The sequence below is a fragment of the Varanus komodoensis genome, unplaced genomic scaffold (genome assembly GCF_004798865.1).
Source record: "Varanus komodoensis strain SLA01 unplaced genomic scaffold, ASM479886v1 scaffold3, whole genome shotgun sequence".
NCBI classification, from domain to species: domain Eukaryota; kingdom Metazoa; phylum Chordata; class Lepidosauria; order Squamata; family Varanidae; genus Varanus; species Varanus komodoensis.
Genome location: NW_025335761.1, coordinates 61,849,221 through 61,868,056, shown reverse-complemented (window position 1 = coordinate 61,868,056; position 18,836 = coordinate 61,849,221). Strand labels below are relative to the sequence as shown.

General features: G+C 43.1%; 1 protein-coding gene across 1 annotated transcript in view; it reads right to left on the bottom strand.

Moving 5' to 3' along the window:
* The window catches only part of PELI2 (pellino E3 ubiquitin protein ligase family member 2), a 103,714-nt gene that overhangs the window by 59,934 nt on the left and 24,944 nt on the right, over nucleotides 1-18,836 (bottom strand). The window contains exon 2 of the mRNA XM_044435632.1: nucleotides 5,776-5,905. Coding sequence (XP_044291567.1) covers nucleotides 5,776-5,905 — 130 coding nt within the window. The remainder of the gene's footprint in view (nucleotides 1-5,775; nucleotides 5,906-18,836) is intronic.

Below are 18,836 nucleotides of genomic sequence, written 5' to 3'. Positions count from 1 at the left end.
GAAAATGCCGTGTTGGAGCAAACTAAAGGTCTACTTAATCCAGAATTCCGTTTGCACAGTGACCAACACACAATGTGTGGGAAGCCCACAAGCAAAACATTAGTGCAACAGCACACGCGTGCACACAGATGTTCAGATGGTGGGGAGAAGCAACTGCTCCATAATGTCAGTGGAAGGGATATTATGTGGCAATTATGAGGCGGCAGAAAGGGGAACCATACAGCACTGTCTGGGATGTAGACCTCAATGAGAATTCCACCTCCAGCTTAACTGGAAAAACGATGATTGATGGTACTAGGTACTCTCAACTGGAAGTACGCTTAGTCTCTTGTGGATTGTAAAGGCTAATTCTGAAAGAGGTATGTGTTTTAACGTCAACTTAGAAGGCATTTCCAAGAACAAAGCACGCTCTTTCACTTCTCTGCATCAGAGTTTAGAAACGTGTTACTAAAACAAACAAATGTAGGAACAAATAAATGTAATTCCTAGCCCCTCTGGTTTAGTTTCAGGCTCCTTAAGCCCCCAGAAAAGCTGTCCAAAAAGAAGCTTTTTTTAAGCTTTCCAATCTGGTTTTGCTCTTCAGAACAAGCATGAGCTGTAGCCCATTTCATCGCTGCTCTCTGGGCAGACATCCAGAAGCCTTACCTTACATGGCAATTTAAAAAAGCACAAAAGCTCTTTCATAAGGGTTCAAAGAAAGTGCAAGGGAACTATGCTGAACCTGCCACCACTTTCCACTTCCAAATTCTGAAGCAAAACAGTAAAGGATTTTAATTACCATCTCTCACTTAACTTTTATTGTCTTTGTATGAACAAAACCAGCATTCTGCATATTAAGTTCAAGGTGCATAAAGTGCAGGGAAGATGAAGCTGTTTTTAGCTAACAAGGTGTGCCTCCGGCTTGCTCGGCAGGTGGTGAGCTGCTGCAAAATCCAGATGTTAGTAATATGGTTCTGAACGTATTTCCCCATGCTCTATTTCCCTCCTGAATCATGAAAAGGGAGAGCACACACAGGCAAGAGCCTTGCACAGAAATGTTAATTTTAATCGCAATATCGAAAGCTTTGGAAGCCATTTTGACAATGCCGCTAAATAAAAGAGCTAAAGTGCTGTATGTGTTGCCAATCCAATATGCCATGCCCAGACAGACCAACCCTGAATGGATTTGAAGAGTTGCATCCCAGAGAGGTATGTAAGCACTGAAAATTATTTACTTCTCTGTGTGCGCCATCCTTCCAATTTGCATGTTGTCTGAGCTGCAGATCACCTAAGCAGATATCAAGGGACTGAGGGATACCACAGGCTCCTTTTCAGCTACAAGTCCTGTTTCAGGTCAAGCCCTTACCTGCCCACCCATCCCTCCTTCCGACAAAAATAGAAAGAGAGCAGTTCTCACACTTGACTGAAAGTCAAAAGAGCAATTCCACTGCAACTACCGTCTCATTTATTGTGGGAATTGTTAAAATGATTCAAGTTAATCCCTTTATTTAGCAAGTTTATGCAGTACTCATCTACCTGCTGCAGCTTTCTGCTTTTCTCAGTGGAGAACATTTTCATAAATGCACAAACATGTGCAAACACACAGAGGCCAGTAGAAAAATCTAGTCCAGGGTTTCTAGTTTATACTTGTTTCATTTGTTTATTCACATATGACATTACACAGAATTTTTACCACTTTGGACCAGCTCTTTAAGTTTGCTAGGGATGGTCTTTCCAGTCTTCCCCTCTCTGAGTCCTTTGTCTTCTCAATTTCCCTTCCAACCCCATTCAATATACCTTGAACCACTAACAGTGAAATCAGGAGCAAGCTTAGGATGCAAACAAGAATCTAGAAAATTCTGCAACAGAAAGCCAGGGAACACAATCCAGGAAGACTGCCATTTTCAGTGATGTAGGGCCAAAAATGCCCTATTTTTCCACAGAAAAATTTCCATCTCATGTTCATTAATAACAATAACTGGCTGTCAACTGAAAAAAGAGCAAGGCAAGCCTGGCAGTTTCACCGTTGTAATGGATGTTTTTGGGGTGTTTATTCCTAGCAATAAAACCTGGATGTCACTGAAATACATACATGCTGCAGTGTGAAATGAAACTAGCAAGAAGTGACAGCAAAACAGAAGAAAAGCTGCTCCAGAATGCAACTTTCCCCAGCTTCCAAATCTGTTGGGTTACAACTCCCAGCATCCCCAACAAAACAGGTAAGCAGTTCCAGTATTCTAAGATGTAGAATAAGCAGAACTTTAATGTTCTACTTCAAGTATGTCAAGGCAAATACTTGTTGAATATTGGAGCAAAAATAAAGTGTCACTCTCTTTTAGCTTTGTTGTTTTCTAAATACAAGTAAAACGAACACGAAAAACTAGAGCCTTTTCGCGTGATTTTCCAACACAAACGGAGCATTTTCCAATGCAAATTAGCTAATTCATGTATGAAATGTTTGCATTAAACATGTATCAATGGACTTTTCATGGTGCAATTCTTACTTTAGAACAGTGTTCCCCACCCCAGCACTCTTCAGATGTCCTGGACTACCACTCCCATCATCTCCAGCCAAAACACCCATTCAAACGTCTGCCAGAGATTCAGACGTGAACATATGCATGCTCAAATTATCAGGTATGATCATACATCTGGGGAAGCCCACGTGCAATTGTGAGTCTTCAGAAATGTCTGTAACGATGGGAGCTCATTTCAGCAGATCTTGTGCGTCAGTGGATTTCCGCAGTGAAAATGATCTCTTGATCTCCAAGGGCACTTTCTGTGACAATGTGCCCTTACATCAGAGCTGCTACCTTTTTATTTGAATTTATAATGTTGTTATGTTTTATATATCCAGCAGATTTCACACCACCAATATTACTTGCATTTTCAGGTTACATTTATTTGCATTTTACATACATACACATGCCCCAGTTTTCTGCGAAATACATATCATGAAAGCAGCTCAGGCATCCATAATTAGTTTTCCAATATCCAGTTTTTTGCAAGGAAAACAGAAGACTAAAATTGGTCCTGGACAAAAACACCTTACACAAGGGATGGCCGACTTCCATAGGAATGTGTAGTGAGAAAGGCAGTAAGCTTTCACTTCAAGGCACAAAAGCCTCATGCCAAGGGCCAAAGCAGTGACCAAATACAACATACTGGGGATTTCTCTACACGGGACAACTATGTTGTGATCAGTATTTATGAAATCTGAGCCTCTATCACTCTGGTCTTAATCGAAGAGGTTGAAAAAGACGAATTCCATCTTAGGCAAACATGAGAAATGAAAATAAAACTGCCAGAATCATACTGCCGTTACGCAAATCTATGGTGTGACCACCCTTACTTTCTATAGTTGTGGTCAGCACAACTATAAGAGTATAACGTAGAGTTGAAAAAAGTGCAGAATCGGGCAATTAAAATGATCGGGCCACTGGACCAGCTTCCCTAGCAGGAAAGTTTGTGGCTGTTTAGCTTAGAAAAAAGACAAGTAGGGAAAAATAGAAGTGCGTGAAGCTATACATGGTGTGGAGAAAGCCAAGAAGTGTGAGCCAAGCCAAGAAGAAGTCCACAACCACTCACAGAAGCCCAGTTGCGCAACTGGATATGTAGCACAAATAAAGGATACCAGTCACACGCACAGCATTCGCATGCACGCAAGCAATCGGTGAAGTCAAAATTACGGCCATGAAAAAGTGGGCTGGAGAGCAGGGAGTTGACCCAGGAAATGTGAGGAATTCCTACCCTCTGAACAGATTCCTCACACAACCCTCACGCCTAGGTACATCAGCTGCTGGGGAAGCCGAGGGGGAGAATGCTATTGAACCCATGCCCTCCTTGTGGGCTTGGGGTAGGCAGCTGGTTGGTCACTGGATCAGGCAGGCGCTTGGTCTCATCCCACCCGGATCTTCTTCTGTTCTCTTGGCCAAAACTACTACATTTGGCGCTGCGCCATGCAGAGCACACAAGCACGGCCGTACTACGAGAAACAGCATGTTCACCCCATGAAGCTGGCTGCTTTGATCCTCTGTAAGAAAACTCTCCAAAGCCATGGCACATGTTGGATGCGATCTGCATCATCACTTCTCAGCTGCAGCGCATGTTGTTCAAACTCAGGCTGCATGGCTTCTTGGAGGATTAAACAACCTCAAATCTCTCTACAACCATGGGCGTGCACTCCAGTTCAGAACAAGGCACTGTGGTTTGTTTGAACCATGATGGTTTCTTGTGATTGTGCACACCGGAAGACGATCTTGTAAGCTCGATGCTGCCCATCCAGAACCTGTGGCTCTTCCATATTATACAACATTACTACAGATAACTTCTAAGGACAATCAGACATTGTGAAGTTCCTTCCTTCAACAAGTAGGAAACTGTGTAAGTTGATGGAAAGCAGGCAGGATAAAACTGCAGTAAGCAAATTCTGAATCAGAAGGCAGGACCAGGCAAATAGTGAAACTTTAGCTTTTTCTAGACCCTTTCAGTTCTTCCTCCAACTCTTTTTCCAGCTACATTACCCAGAACTCATCTCTTCCATATTTTGATTCAGAGCAGCTCCTGACTGCTCTACCAGTGGGACGAGAAAGAATGGATTCCAAGTATCCGTATATCTAAGTGGGGAACTTTATTTACTTGAGGAGAAGGCTTTCAAAATTCATGAAGTGCAGCTAGTTCTCATTTAGGACCTTAATATACCCATAGCTAGTATTAAACCATATCACAGTAAAGAATGAAAGTTTAGTCTGAATATGCTGTTTCACATCTACATTGCCCCTTCATTAAGGGTAACTCTGTGCATGCATATACTTGCACTGATCATCTCTTAATTCGATTTATTTTGTTTGCGGGGGTGGGGGGCTGATAATATTTCTTGCTCGTGGGTACCAGAATCATTGAATTGTGTGCATCCAGACAATGGGAGTCTCTGGATTCCACCCCACCTCCCCAAATATTGGGCCACTATCCACTATCCAGGCACATTTACTACTGCAGAGTACACTACGATACTTTGCTTGCTAAAGTAAACAGAAGCATTTCTTAGCTCACAACATTAGTATAACAGACAATTAGCTAATGACAGAAAAGATCACACAAAAGAAAAGACTGGGACTGAAGAGTGCTCCCAAGGGAGATCTATTCTTTGCCCAATTAAACAATTAAGTATGAACAAGATTCAGGAACATAAGAATGCAGGATCCGACCCAAGGTCCATCTGACCCAACACTCTGTACACATGATGGCAAACCAGCTGCCCACAGGATCCCTCCAGCAGGATGGGTGCAAGGCCACAACTGGTGAAGGAGGGAGCACATGGCCAGCAAGGCTAAGAGCCACGGATAGCCGCCTCCTCCATGAATCCGTCCAATACCCTTTTAGAGCCATCCAAATGGGTGGGCATCACCACTTCCCGTGGCAGCAAATTCCACAGTTTAACTACTGTATATGCTGTGTGAAGATGCACTTCCCTTTATCTGCCCTAAATCTTCCCCTAATCGGCTTCGTGGCATGAGATTTGCATGCTATGGAGAGAAAGAAAAATGCCCACCTCTCTACTTTTTCAGTGAAAGAGGCAGAGTCTTGCGTCACTCAACCACCTGTTATGAGGGAAAGCCTTGAATATAAACTACAATTACTGGCAGAACAAAGGCGCACACAAACGTTTTATCAAAGAAGCAATGCCTTCCAGCTGCAAAATGGCAGTGCCACAACTAACAGGACAAGCAGACGGCACCCAGAAACCATCCCCTTGCCAGGTCAGTGCCTCCCAAACCCAGAGAATTAGTCACATACCTTGGATGCCTGAGGTGTTGAAATGACATGAACCGTGCTGGGTTTGACGCCGTTCGCTTTGGGTCTTTTATAAAGAGCAAACCTGCTTTTCCTACGTCCCCGATCACCGTTAGGGAGGGAGCCATTGTACCTAGGAAGAAGACAGATACAGGCATTATATCAGGTCGCTGGGCATGTACCGCACGTTTAAAGTGATCCATGAAGGCTAGAAATGTGAAAGGCCAGGGGAAAGGACATTTCTACGGCCATTCGCATCCCTAAGTACTGCTTCTACTCCAAGTCAACCCAAGAAATGGCTGGGATCCGTGACTCTGTACTAGCCTTTACTAATCATTTGCTATTCAAAACACAAGATTTTGCTTGAGTACTATGCCTAGTTAAGTTATGCTAAATCAATTCAACATGGCCAAAGCCTATATCAACAAAAGGCTCCTGACCTGCTGAACAGCCACACAAATAAGATGCCAACTGAAAACTCGTGGCTGATGGACTCAGATGAAGTGGTCTGATTTGGAATTAAGGCTCCAATGCCGGCTGGTGCCGGAGGTCAGACTAGATGGCCCGGGAGACCCCTTCTGACTCGCTCTATGTTTCTAAACGCCACCAATAACGGCAATTTTCCCTAATTCCAGATCAAAAGCAACTGGAGAAGAACAAGGTGGCGATCTTCCTTGCACGTTGCTGAGGACCAGGGCCCTTTATACAGAAACTAGATCTCTCTGTACTGGAATTGTTAACAACCATTGATTTCAGGGTCCCCTGACAGCGTTCTGTACCCGTTATGAATTTTAACACAGCTAATTTCAGTGAGCACAAACAACTTCTGAACAGGGTTGTTTCCATCACTAGCAACAGTATTAAATTCAGCTACAACAACCAAATGCAAGCTTAGCACAGAATCATGGAATACCAGCACTCAGTCCTAAAGGTATTAATACTTTTTAAATATTACAAACAATTCCCTCTTACATTTAATAAGTATATAACCAAGTAAACATGCTGAAAATGTTTCTACACTGTCTTCTCACCATGTATGAGAATGTTTCTATTAAGAACAACAAGGTGATACAGATTCCACTAAGTCTGTCATATTAATGACATTTGTTGTCTAAGCCCTCCCCCCCACCACCACCCCCAACTTGGGCACCACAGTTATAGCTATGTTTGCTTCAGCTTACAGAAGAAACCATCTAACCTTCTGGCTTCATAAACTGGAATATAAAAGATACAGAGAATGGGGTGTAAAAGAACACCACTAATGCAGAGCCAGAGTTCTTTCACATTTTAAAATTCCATACCCTGCTTTAGCTTACAAGCAACTCAAAGTGGTCAACAAAATGTGCTTTATTTTGAACATCAATACCCCAAAGGATACTCAGTAGCAGAGGAGAAATTATTACTTCCGCAGAAACTGAGAGACCAACAGCAAATAACTAGCAAAGCAAGGAATATCCTATACCGGAAAGATTCAAATGAGGATTAATTGGTTCCAGAAACCTGCTTAAAAAGGTTGTCTTGTGACTTTCTCCATGGAAGCCAGTCCTTGTAGGACACAGAATAATCGGCTCAAGTTGCAACAAGCCAGATTCAGGCTGGACATCAGGAAAAGCTTCCTCACTACCATAGGAATATGACAGTGGAACCAGCTGCCTGGAGAGGTGGTGGGCTCTCCCACACTGGAGACATTCAGAAAGAAACTGGGCAGCCATTTGAGAGGAATGGTGTAAATTGGTGGACCGGGTGGCCTTCCTGGCCCCTTCCAACTCTACTATTCTATGATTCTACGATTGTCTTTGGAGTGGGAAAGGTGCTTCGGTGGACACATCTCCTACCACTCTAGTAATGTGTGAATGGGATCCATTCTAGGGTTTCCTTCCATTCAGATACAGGCTAGCTGGGAGAGGAACAGTGGGATTGGCCCTGTTAACTGAGCTGCATGGTATTAGGCAGGCAGAGGGAAATGGCTCCCCCACCCTGGCTCTTGGCTACCAGATAAAAGCAATTTTTATAGTAATGGTTTCCCTGGCCTTACCTTTAGACTCTCTAAAATGAAAACGGACCCAGAATTACAGACTACCTAACCGCACTACCAAAAACCATGTGCAAGTAATCCCACTCTTCCCGACATTTCACATTCAGAACTGGAAAGCTATGAAACTAGCTCCAGGTGTCAAGTTTCAATCGTTTCTGAATGCCTTCAAAGTGGTGAAAAGACCTATGAAACCACTTGAAGAATTTTCCACTAAAGTAGTTATAGATGGGAAGCCTAGAGAAATAGCAATCCTTGTGAAATTTGCAGGCGGGCTTCAGCTTGCCAAGCTGGGGCGGGGGGGGGGTTAATCTGATGCTTCAATTCCCCACCCCAAACACCCAAATATTCATGCTCCAAACATTAAATCCAGGTACAGAAACATGTCATGGGATGTCAAGTCACATTTAGAACCAAACATTTTATCATACTGTTGTGACTTCTGTACCTCTTCAAACATCCTACTCCATCAGTAGCCCAATGATATTTCATTTTTATCCACTTTATGGGTTAGGGTTACTTTACAGGTTTGGGGTTACACTGCCCAAAGCCTATCCATCAATTTAAAAAATTACTTTCCATGCTGCTTCATAAAAATATTGACTTCTCCTAGATGCACATGTACACTTCACATTTTCAATTCAACAGCAGGGCTGCAGTGCTTCTACCAGGGAAGGCAAGAATTCAATTTAGGGTGACGCCTAACACGAAAATGAAGTGGCTGAACCCCAAGCAACGGCTAGGACAGTATTTCACAAATGTTTCGCATTCAGACCCAAGCTGTCTGAGCACATACCAAGATGGAGACTCTAAAGACAAGGAGGTACCCAGAAATGACTAATGTCTAACACCTCGGAGAGACAAGCTGTCCCCCCCTCCCCTTCACCAGTCCACGGGGCCTCTATGCTAGCTGCAGAAACAAACAAAAAAAGCATTCCTCCACCACATTAGTTCTCCGCAGTTACATCAATGTAATTGTCCCACCTTGAATTCCTGTTGTTCCCCCAACACTAGGGCCTGCTTAAAGAGCATTTAATCCCTGTTTATTTGTTCTTTTTATCACTACAAGCTACAGAGAGTTCAAACACTGGCTGCCTGGAAGGCCTGCAGCTGCTTTTCCATTTGGTCCTTTGAGGGGTGGATTAAAAAAACAGAGACGCAATAACAAGGCATCCTATTGAGGGCTTTCATATGTCATTAATACAGGAATGACATCTAGCTTGTAATTTTAAAAACCTGATAAAAGCATTTCAGTTCTATTATGCGAGGCTTTTAAAATTCTCAAGCATCTGAGGCTATGCTCAGCTATTTATTTTCATAGCAAAGGATACCCTTTTCCTGATTTCAAAAGATTAAAATATTGATATGCTGCAAATAAAAAGTAATGGAAGACCAGAACACTATCTTCTGAGTTTGCCATTTGCTCCTACAGCAGATGAAACAATTGCTTTCAGTTGGGTTTAGCTGCTTGGGTGACCAATGAAGCATTCCTAAATAAAGCAAATTATTCTCCATCTCCCCTTTCCTAAGCCAGTTCCTGAGCTCTGCAAAGTCACTCCATAATTCTAAGGTGTATGTGTGGCGTAGTGGTTAAGAGCCTGGGACTGGGACTCAGACGATCTGGGTTCTAGTCCCCGCTCAGCCATGGAGCCAACTGGGTGACTTTGGGCCAGTCACAGACTCTCAGCCCAGCCTACCTCACAGGGTTGTTCTTGTGGGGATAAGATGGAGGAGGAGAGATGATGTAAGCTGCCTCGAGCCCTTTGTAGGAAAAAGGCAGGATATAAATAGAAAAATAAATAAAATAAATAAATATGACAGTAGTCCCACACCGTCCGTGGCCAATGGGCACAACTATTATTTAACTTCTATTAATGGGCACAACTCTGGGAGGTTCCTGAAAAGGACCAAGTTACTAAAGGTATTGTGGGTGTTCTCACAAAATGGCTGCCGAAATGGCTTGTGCATTTATACCCATTTCCCAGGAGGCAAACTGGTAAGACTAAATGGATTTGGGCCAAGTATCACACAGAGGCTAAGTTTAAGTTCCAAAACTACTGAGGCTTACAGACAAGCTACATTAGCCAAGAAATGGAGTACAAGGCAAAGGTGTGGTTGCCAAATTATAGATTGTTCCTCGGCCGAGAAATAAAATACCCATTTCGCAGAAAGCAAGCCATCACACATGTGCGCACACACGTGACAGAGACAGCAAGCGCATGATCGACCAGTCAAACCAACACACACAATAAATATGGTAGGAGAGCGTACAAGGCTCCCACTGGGGGTTTTATTTAATTAAATGATATAATTAAAAAAGAAATAGAAATCGGGGATCAGGGCACCTCAGAGGTGCTAAAAGATGCCTGTGCGGCACCACTCAGGTGAACCCAGATCTATGCAGTAGGAAAATGTAAATGCATCTTATCAGCAGCTTTATTGTTGTTGCCTATGCTGGTAAAAGCTGTTCTTATACAATCCTACTCTTTAAATTTGCCAGTAATACTGTGAAAATCCCACAGAACTCTGAACTTCACTCATCTCAGCATACTACAGACAGCGGCACTGCCATGGGTTATCAATTAATCCAGCATGAATAAAAAATGCCAGATCCAGTGTAATAACCTGCCCAGGCAGCCTTGTTGTTAACAGGGCAGGCTGAATATCTTGTAAAAAAATAAAAGGGTTCTGCAACAGATTTGCCACTTCTAAAAGGGAACTGATCAGAAGTTAGACTCAAGATAGTGACAATAGATTGCATATACTTCATTCAATCAGTGGGGCTAATCAGTAATCCATTACACCTAACCCACGGATCCATTCTTTTATTATTTGCTCCACACTGTTTTGAAAAGTAAGCCAGGTTTCTATTTTTCTTAATGTTTATTTGCATTTATTTATTTCAGAATACAAAGCTACAGGATTTTTAACATAAAACCGTATTTTCTTATGAGAGAACTGAAAATCCTTAACAAAAATATGCAAAAACAAAAAGATTATTTGCCATTTCTTTAGATTCTGTGTCTGCTCCCAGTTTTCCTGTTCAAATACTCTGCTAACATAGCCAAGATATTCTGAGTACTAGAGATGTACAGACATTGTAAAAATCACAGTCAGCTGCTTTTCATTCCATCATTCAATCACTAGTTACCGACATAATTTTCCACCTGGTTACCTGAGTAATTTTCAGCTAACAAGGAAAATGTTCCTTGTAAGCATAGACCAGGTCAGAGGTCAAAATGGAGAAAGAGGAAATACTAATTTAGCATAAACAATTTTATGCTGCAGATGTCAAAGAAAAAAAGGTATCTGAACAATTCCTCCATCCCCACAAATCATCAGTATTGCATCTTAAGAAAAATTTTAATTTTATATTATTATGTTTGTAACTCAGTGTATTTTTTGTATTTTTGTATTTAATGGTAATTTATTATGTTCTATTGTATTTCAATGTATTTTATTGTGTTGTAAGCCGTCCCGAGGCTTCGGCAAGGGGCGGCATAGAAATGTTATAATAATAATAATAATAATAATAATAATAATAATAATAATAATAAAATATGCTGCCATTAGAGTGGATATTTATATACAAGTATATGATATTGATATCAGAGAATATTTAGAAAAGAAGCATAGAAACAGAGTGAGTCAGAAGGGGTCTCCTGGGCCATCTAGTCTGACCCCCAGTTCCAGCCAGCTCCGCTCACGACATGTGCATGTGTATTCTATCCTAGAACACCCTCACTGATGGAGCCTCAACCACCTCCTGTGGAAGCCCATTTAGGACAGCAATGTGTTAAGAACACTTAAAATCACAGAATAGTAGTGGTGAGAGTGGCCTAAAAGGGCATCAAGTCCAACCCTCTGCTCCATGCAGTGCGCTACAGTGGGAAAGAGTCTGGGATTGAGGAGTTCAGGGTTATAGTCCATGTTCGGCCAGTCGAAAACTCAACCCAACCCACCTCACAGGGAGGGTTGGTGAATTTAAGATTAAGCCTAGGAAGCGAATTATGTAAGCCACCTTTGATTCCTTGAAAGGAAAAAAGCGGGATACTAAAAAGATAAAGCAAAAAAAGCAGGACTTGGAGTTAAAGCATCCTTGAGAGTTGAATAGCTGAGCTACTCAAAATCTTAAGACGATGCAGTAAAACTGCTACACTCAATATGCCAGCAAATTTGGAAAACTCAGCAGTAGCCACAGGATTGGAAAAGGTCAGTTTACATTCCCATCCCAAAGAAGGGCAATGCCAAGGAGTGTTCAAACTACCACACCATTGCACTCATTTCACATGCTAGCAAAGTGATGCTCAAAATCCTACAAGCTAGGCTCCTGCATAATGTGAACTGAGAACTACCAGAAGTACAGGCAGGGTTTCAAAGAGGCAGAGGAACTAGAGATCAAATTGCCAACATACGCTGGATCATGGAGAAAGCGAGGGAGTTCCAGAAAAACATCGACTTCTGCTTCACTGACTATGCTAAAGCCTTTGAATGTGTGGATCACAAATTGTGGCAAGTTCTTAAAGAGATGGGAGTCCCAGACCATCTCATTTGTCTCTTGAGAAACCTACATGCGGGTCAAGAAGTATTAGTGAGAACTGGACACGGAACCAGTGATTGGTTCAAAATTGAGGAAGGAGTTAGCAAGGCTGTATACTGTCGCCCTGCCTATTTAACTTATATGCAGAGCACATCGTGAGAAAGGCGGGGCTGGATGAATCACCAGTTGGATTTCAGATTGCTGGGAGAAATATCAACAACCTCAGATATGCAGATGATACCACTCTCATGGCAGAAAGTGAAGAGGAACTAAAGAGCCTCTTGATGCGGGTGAAGGAAGAGAGCACAAAATTTGGCTTGAAACTCAACATTAAGAAAACTATGATCATGGCATCCGGTCCTCTCACTTCCTGGCAAATAGATGGGGAAGAAATGGAGGTAGTGACAGATTTTATTTTCCTGGGCTCCAAGATTACCACAGATGGGGACTGCAGTCAAGAAATTAAAAGTCGCTTGCTCCTGGGGAGGAAAGCTATGGCAAGTCTAAGACAGCGTACTAAAAAGCAGAGACATCACCCTGCCAACAAAAGTGCATATAGTCAAGGCTATGTTTTTCCCAGTTGTAATGTATGGCTGTCAAAGTTGGACTATAGGGAAGGCTGAGCGCCAAAGAATTGAGGCCTTTGAATTGTGGTGCTGGAGGACACTCCTGCGAGTCCCTTGGACCACAAGGCAATCAAACCGGTCAGTCCTAGAGATCAACCCTGACTGCTCTTTAGAAGGCCAGATACTGAAGATGAAACTCAAATACTTTGGCCACCTAATGAGAAGGAAGGACTCCTTGGAGAAGAGTCTAATGCTGGGAACAACAGATGGCAAAAGAAGAAGGGGACGGCAGAGGATGAGGTGGCTGGATGGAGTCAATGAAGCAGTTGGTGTGAGCTTAGGTGGACTCCAGGGATGGTGGGGGACAGGAAGGCCTGGAGGAATGTTGTCCATGGGGTCGCGATGGGTCGGACACGATTTCACGACTAACAACAACAACAACAACAAAGAGTTGGATCTCCAACTTCTCCTTGAATGCCTCCAACATGAGATTGCCCCGACCTTCCTAGGTAATTGGTTCAACTGCCAAAAATAAAAGTGGAAAGTGAAAAACTATTTCTACTAATCTCAAAGATTTTTATATTGATTGAAGGGGATACAAACAAGAAAACAAAAGGATTTCCTCATTTAATCACACAATTATTATTTTTTTGTCATGTGCTGTCAAGTCATCTCTGGCACATGGGGATCCTATGAATGAAAGAGCTCCAAAGTGTCCTATTGATGACAGCCCTGCTCAGCTCTTGTAAATTCCAGACTGTGGCTTCCTTTATGCAGTCAATCCATCTCAACTTTTGTATTCCATTTTTTTCTGCCTTCCCTTTTCACTAGCATTATTGTCTTCAGAGAGTCTTGCCTTCCCATGATGTCTGAAGTATGACAGCCTCAGTTTTATCATTTTTGCTTCTCAGGAATATTCCGGTTTGATTTAATTTAGGACATACTTGTTCAACTCTGTCAGTCCAGCATATTCACAGAGTTTCCCTCCTGCATCATGTTTTTAATAATCTATTTTCTTCCCATCAGCTTTCTTCACTGTCTAACTTTTACACACAAACATACTGATAGGAAATACAGTGGTACCTTGGCTCACGAACTTAATCTGTTCCAGGACCCTGGTCATGACCCAAATTGCTTGTAAGCCAAGTTAAATTTCCCCATTAGGTTCAATGTAAGTAAGGTTAATCCATTCTCTAACCATTTTTTAAATCAGAAAAATGTGAAGCAAAGTGACAACAACAAAGATCATGGCCATCTCACCCCCCCCACCCCAAGCACGAGCGCGGCCATCTCACCCCCCCCCAGCATGACCGCGATCGCGCCCCTTATCCCTGCATGCGCCCATCATCCTGGCGCGCTGTGGGGGGGAGAGAGATGGGAACGAATGCGAGCACGCTCTGGGGGGGGGGAGACGAGCGCAATCACACTGCAGGGGAGCAGGATGGCCAAGATCGTGGTTGTGCTCGTGCAGGAGAGACAGGCGCGATCTCGGCCATCTCCTCCCCCCGGCCCCCAGCACAATCGCAGCCATCTTCCCACCGGGATGCGGATTTCGTGACCCGAGTCAAAATTTTTATGAAATTTTTTTTGCAACCCGATTTGGTCATGAACTGAGGCATTCGCGAGCCGAGGTACCACTGTACAGTAACATGAATGATCTTGGCCTTGGTCTCCAGTGAAAGATCCTTACACTTGATTATCTTTTCTAGTTCCTTTACTGCTCCCCTTCCTAGTCTGTATCTTATTCATTTTTTTGTCCAATCTCCATCTGAATTGATGACTAAGCCAAAGTACATAACATTTCCATAATTTCAAAGTCTTAATCGCTGACAGTAAAGTTCCGTAATTCTTCTGTAGTCATGATTCTTTTTTTCTTAATATTCAGCCGCAGTCCCATTCTTGCATTTTCTTCTTTCACTTTCATCAGGAGTCTTTTCAAGTCATTGCTGCTTTCTGCCAGTAATCACATAATAATGCACAATAATTCATAGACAGAACACCTTTGCCAGTCTTTGAGGCATCACAAGCCTCTCTGTTATTAATAAGGATCCGTGCACACCTGGCTAAAACAGAAGCAGCAGCAGCAGAGGGCTTTTCCTTTCCAAACAGCCCTCGGATAAAATACTGATTACTCTTCTTTTCACACTTTCTCTTATGCCTGCAGGGCCATTTACTTTGTTCTCCACCCCACACCACCAGACATGCTTACCCGGTCAATATTTGTTTGGTGCTTTATTTATTTAAGTTGGAGTCTTGAAATTTCAAAGCTGCCTGAAGAAGAGAGAGTGGGTAAAATATGTAGGTGGGTTGAACAGAGCACAATCCCTTCAGCACTGAAGAAAAATCTGTCCTCAGCACTAACACCTTGCCAGGTGAATCGGAATGAGGAAATTGTATGTTTGCCCAAAACACAGCAGAAGTGTTTCTGCAGAAGGCTCAACAGGAAAACTATGTCTGGGGGATGCGAAAGGATGCATCATATAGCATGAAATGCCATTTTAAGTGGTAGGGTCAAGTTAAAGTGCGTTTTCACAATTGTGCAGAGCTGCCAACTGAGTAAAGTGTTGTGGGTTTGGTTTTATTTAATCACAACACCAAGTGAAGTCGATTTACCTATTTCAACTGTTGAGGGAAGAACCTTCAGGATGCTGTTGGAAAAGGAGTCTTCCCTGGGATAAGGTAATTTGCACTGTAATTGCTTGTTAAAAGAAAGAAAATATACCTTTTAATTACATGTTAAAGCTAAAATGGCTTCAGAAAATAACACCTAATGACAAGGCAATAAATGTTTCAAGCCATAAAATATGAAATTTCAAGTCCACGTTAGCCCTGCTGATATTATCACTTATGATAGTTGCTTGCATTAAAAAAGAAAGCTGAATCAATGGTAAGAAAAATCATGTAGCTAATTCATCACACCTGGCACAGCCTTTAGTTCGTCACTATAACCACCTCCAACCACAGAGTAATTCCTTCTTGCTAGCAAAGCTTAGGGGTGAAATTAATTAGTGATACAAGTTTTAGCCTATCACACCAAAGTTTGCAGTCCTTGTAAAACAAGTTTGCCACCTGATGTCCACACTTGCTTTCTTTCCATTGTTGTTAGTCGCGAAGTCGTGTCCGACCAATCGAGACTTCGCGACCCCATGGACAACATTCCTCCAGGCCTTCCTGTCCTCCACCATCCCCTGGAGTCCTCTTAAGCTCACACCAACTGCTTCAGTGACTCCATCCAGCCACCTCATCCTCTGCCGCCCCCTCCTTCTTTTGCCATCTATTGTTCCCAGCATCAGGCTCTTCTCCAGGGAGTCCTGCCTTCTCATTAGGTGGCCAAAGTATCTGAGTTTCATCTTCAGCATCTGGCCTTCCAAAGAGCAGCCAGGGTTGATCTCCTCTAGGACTGACCGGTTTGACCGCCTTGCGGTCCAAGGGACTCGCAGGAGTCTCCTCCAGCACCACAATTCAAAGGCCTCAATCCTTCGGCGCTCAGCCTTTCTTTCCATACGTGAACCCAAAAAGGCACACACCATCCATCATGATTACTGGCACCCTGAATGCCACCTCAGCCCAATTTGCCAGCACTTAGAGGACTGGTTTCCTGCAGTCTGGTGGAACGTGGAGAATTGTGCCAGTAAGCATGGCGGCAGCGCTGGGATTCCGGTCCGAGGCCACCCAAGAGAACCCTCTTGGAGAGGGCCTTGGCTAAGGCAGAGAAAATTCACAGGAATCTGTGTTTTAATAGAAAGGTAGCTTGCACGGCCACTCCAGCTAGTGCAACGCTTTTCGAACTTTTCTCACACCTCTCTCAGCAAGGAGGTTATCAGCATGCATCAAAAACAGGCATTCTGCTTATACCGACGGATGAATCATAGACGCAAAACCTACACAGACTAAACCTTGCTATATATGCCTTCCCTCATGGTTCGATTATTCCCCCCCACACACACACCATGCGCAACCTTATGCATCTCTATCACATCTTCCTAATCCACCTCTTTTCCAAGCCCCTGGACCACTTTGGTAGCTATTTTCTGCACTTGTCCGGTTCTACAATATTTCTATTGAAGTGCGGTAACTGGAACCGTATCCAGTACAGTAAGTGTGATTCCACCATAAATTTGTACTATGAAGCCCTTCTGAGATGGGAAGCTTCACTTTCAATTTCTTTCCTAATGATCCCCCCTTAAATCCCCCCTTAAATCCCCCCTAATGATCCCCCCTTAAATAAAAAACCTTAAATAAAACCTTTTTATTTAATCACTATTTTAAAAATCAGTATTTTAATTGTGTTGAACAGTCACTTTTATTTTGCCTTTTATGTAAATTTTCATTGAATTATGTTTTTATACATGTGATTTTATTATTATTGTATTTCAATTTTATGGATTGTGAGCCGCCCCGAGATGTCAAGGCATAAGGGATGGCATACCAAAGTTTTAAATAAATAAATAAATAAATAAATAAATACCCCCCCACCACCACCCGGCAAGAATTACTTTTTTGAAGAAGCTACACTTGAGGCAAAGCACCACAAACACCCCGATTCCCTTCTTGTGTGAGCACAGGCCACCAGCTTATTTTATGTCATTTATATACCACCCTATAGCCCGCAGGCTCTCTGGGTGGTTTACCAATATCAAAAATCATAAATACAATGCATAAAATACTAAAAAATACAATATATTCATAAACTACTAGGATACAACCACCACCATAAAGACAAGAAACAACAACACTTCAATATTTTAACCCTCACCCCTGGCACAGCAGTTAATGACAATATCAGCTCAGCAGATAAAAACACACAGACTTGACCATTAAAATGAGTGGAAAATAAAATAAAATAAAATGGTTTTCACCTGGCACTGAAAAGACGGCAGGGACGGCACCAGGCACACCTCTCTGCAGAGCATGTTCCAGAGGTGGGGGGCTACTACGGAAAAGGCCCTTCTCCTGGTTGCCAACCCCTTTACTTCCCTTGTAGGTGTTCCTGGAGAAGGACCTTGGCAGGTGATCCTAAGGGCCGGGTAGGAACGTATGGGACAAGGCGCTGCTTCAGATAACCTGGCCCCAAGCTGTACAGAGCTTTAAATGTTAGAACAAGCACTTCTGAACTAGGCCTGGACTTCACCTAGCAGCCAGTGCAGCTGGAAGAGGACTGGCGTGATGAGTTCTCATGGGCCAGTCCCCATTAAGAGCCAGCGCTGCCCTATTCTGCGTAAGCTGGAGTTTCTGAACCATTTTCAAAGGCAGCCTCACATAGAACATGTTGCAATAGCCCAACGAGGGGATACGGAAGCACAGATAACCATGGCCGGGCTCTGCCTGTCCAGACAGAGACATAGGTGGTAAATCAGTCCATTCTGACAAAAGGTGCTCCTGGGCACTGAGCTTATACCGGAAGTTGGGAATTTTCACTACTTGATGGCTTGCTTACATTGGGCTAGGTTTCCCTCATTGATACCCATTCTGCTGGCTGGAAAAGATTCATTTGGAGCTCTTCGCCATCCATTCTTTCAACCTCCCTGGAAAATCTCGTTTCATCCTCAAACCTGGCCATCTTATGGCCCAGATCATGTTTGAAAAAGTTAAAACACACCTGTCTGGATACAGGTCCTTGCGGTACGGGTGGGAATGTCAGGCCTGAAGGCCCAACCTTGCCCAGGAGGCCATGCCCCTTCCTCCAGTCACCAATCACCTCGTGTTTCCTGGCATTTGCTTAGTTTTTCTACCCTCTCTAAGGTGTAAAGACTCACATAAACCTTAGCTCAACGATGCAAAGCTTCTTTCAGTCTGTGGGCCAAATTCCACTTAAGAGACAGTCTGGGGAGCCGCACTGCGATTGCGAGGGCCAAGGGGCTGGCTAAAAATCAGCAGCATCCTTGAATTTAAAACTCTTACTGTTGGTAAATGAGTATCAGGAGAA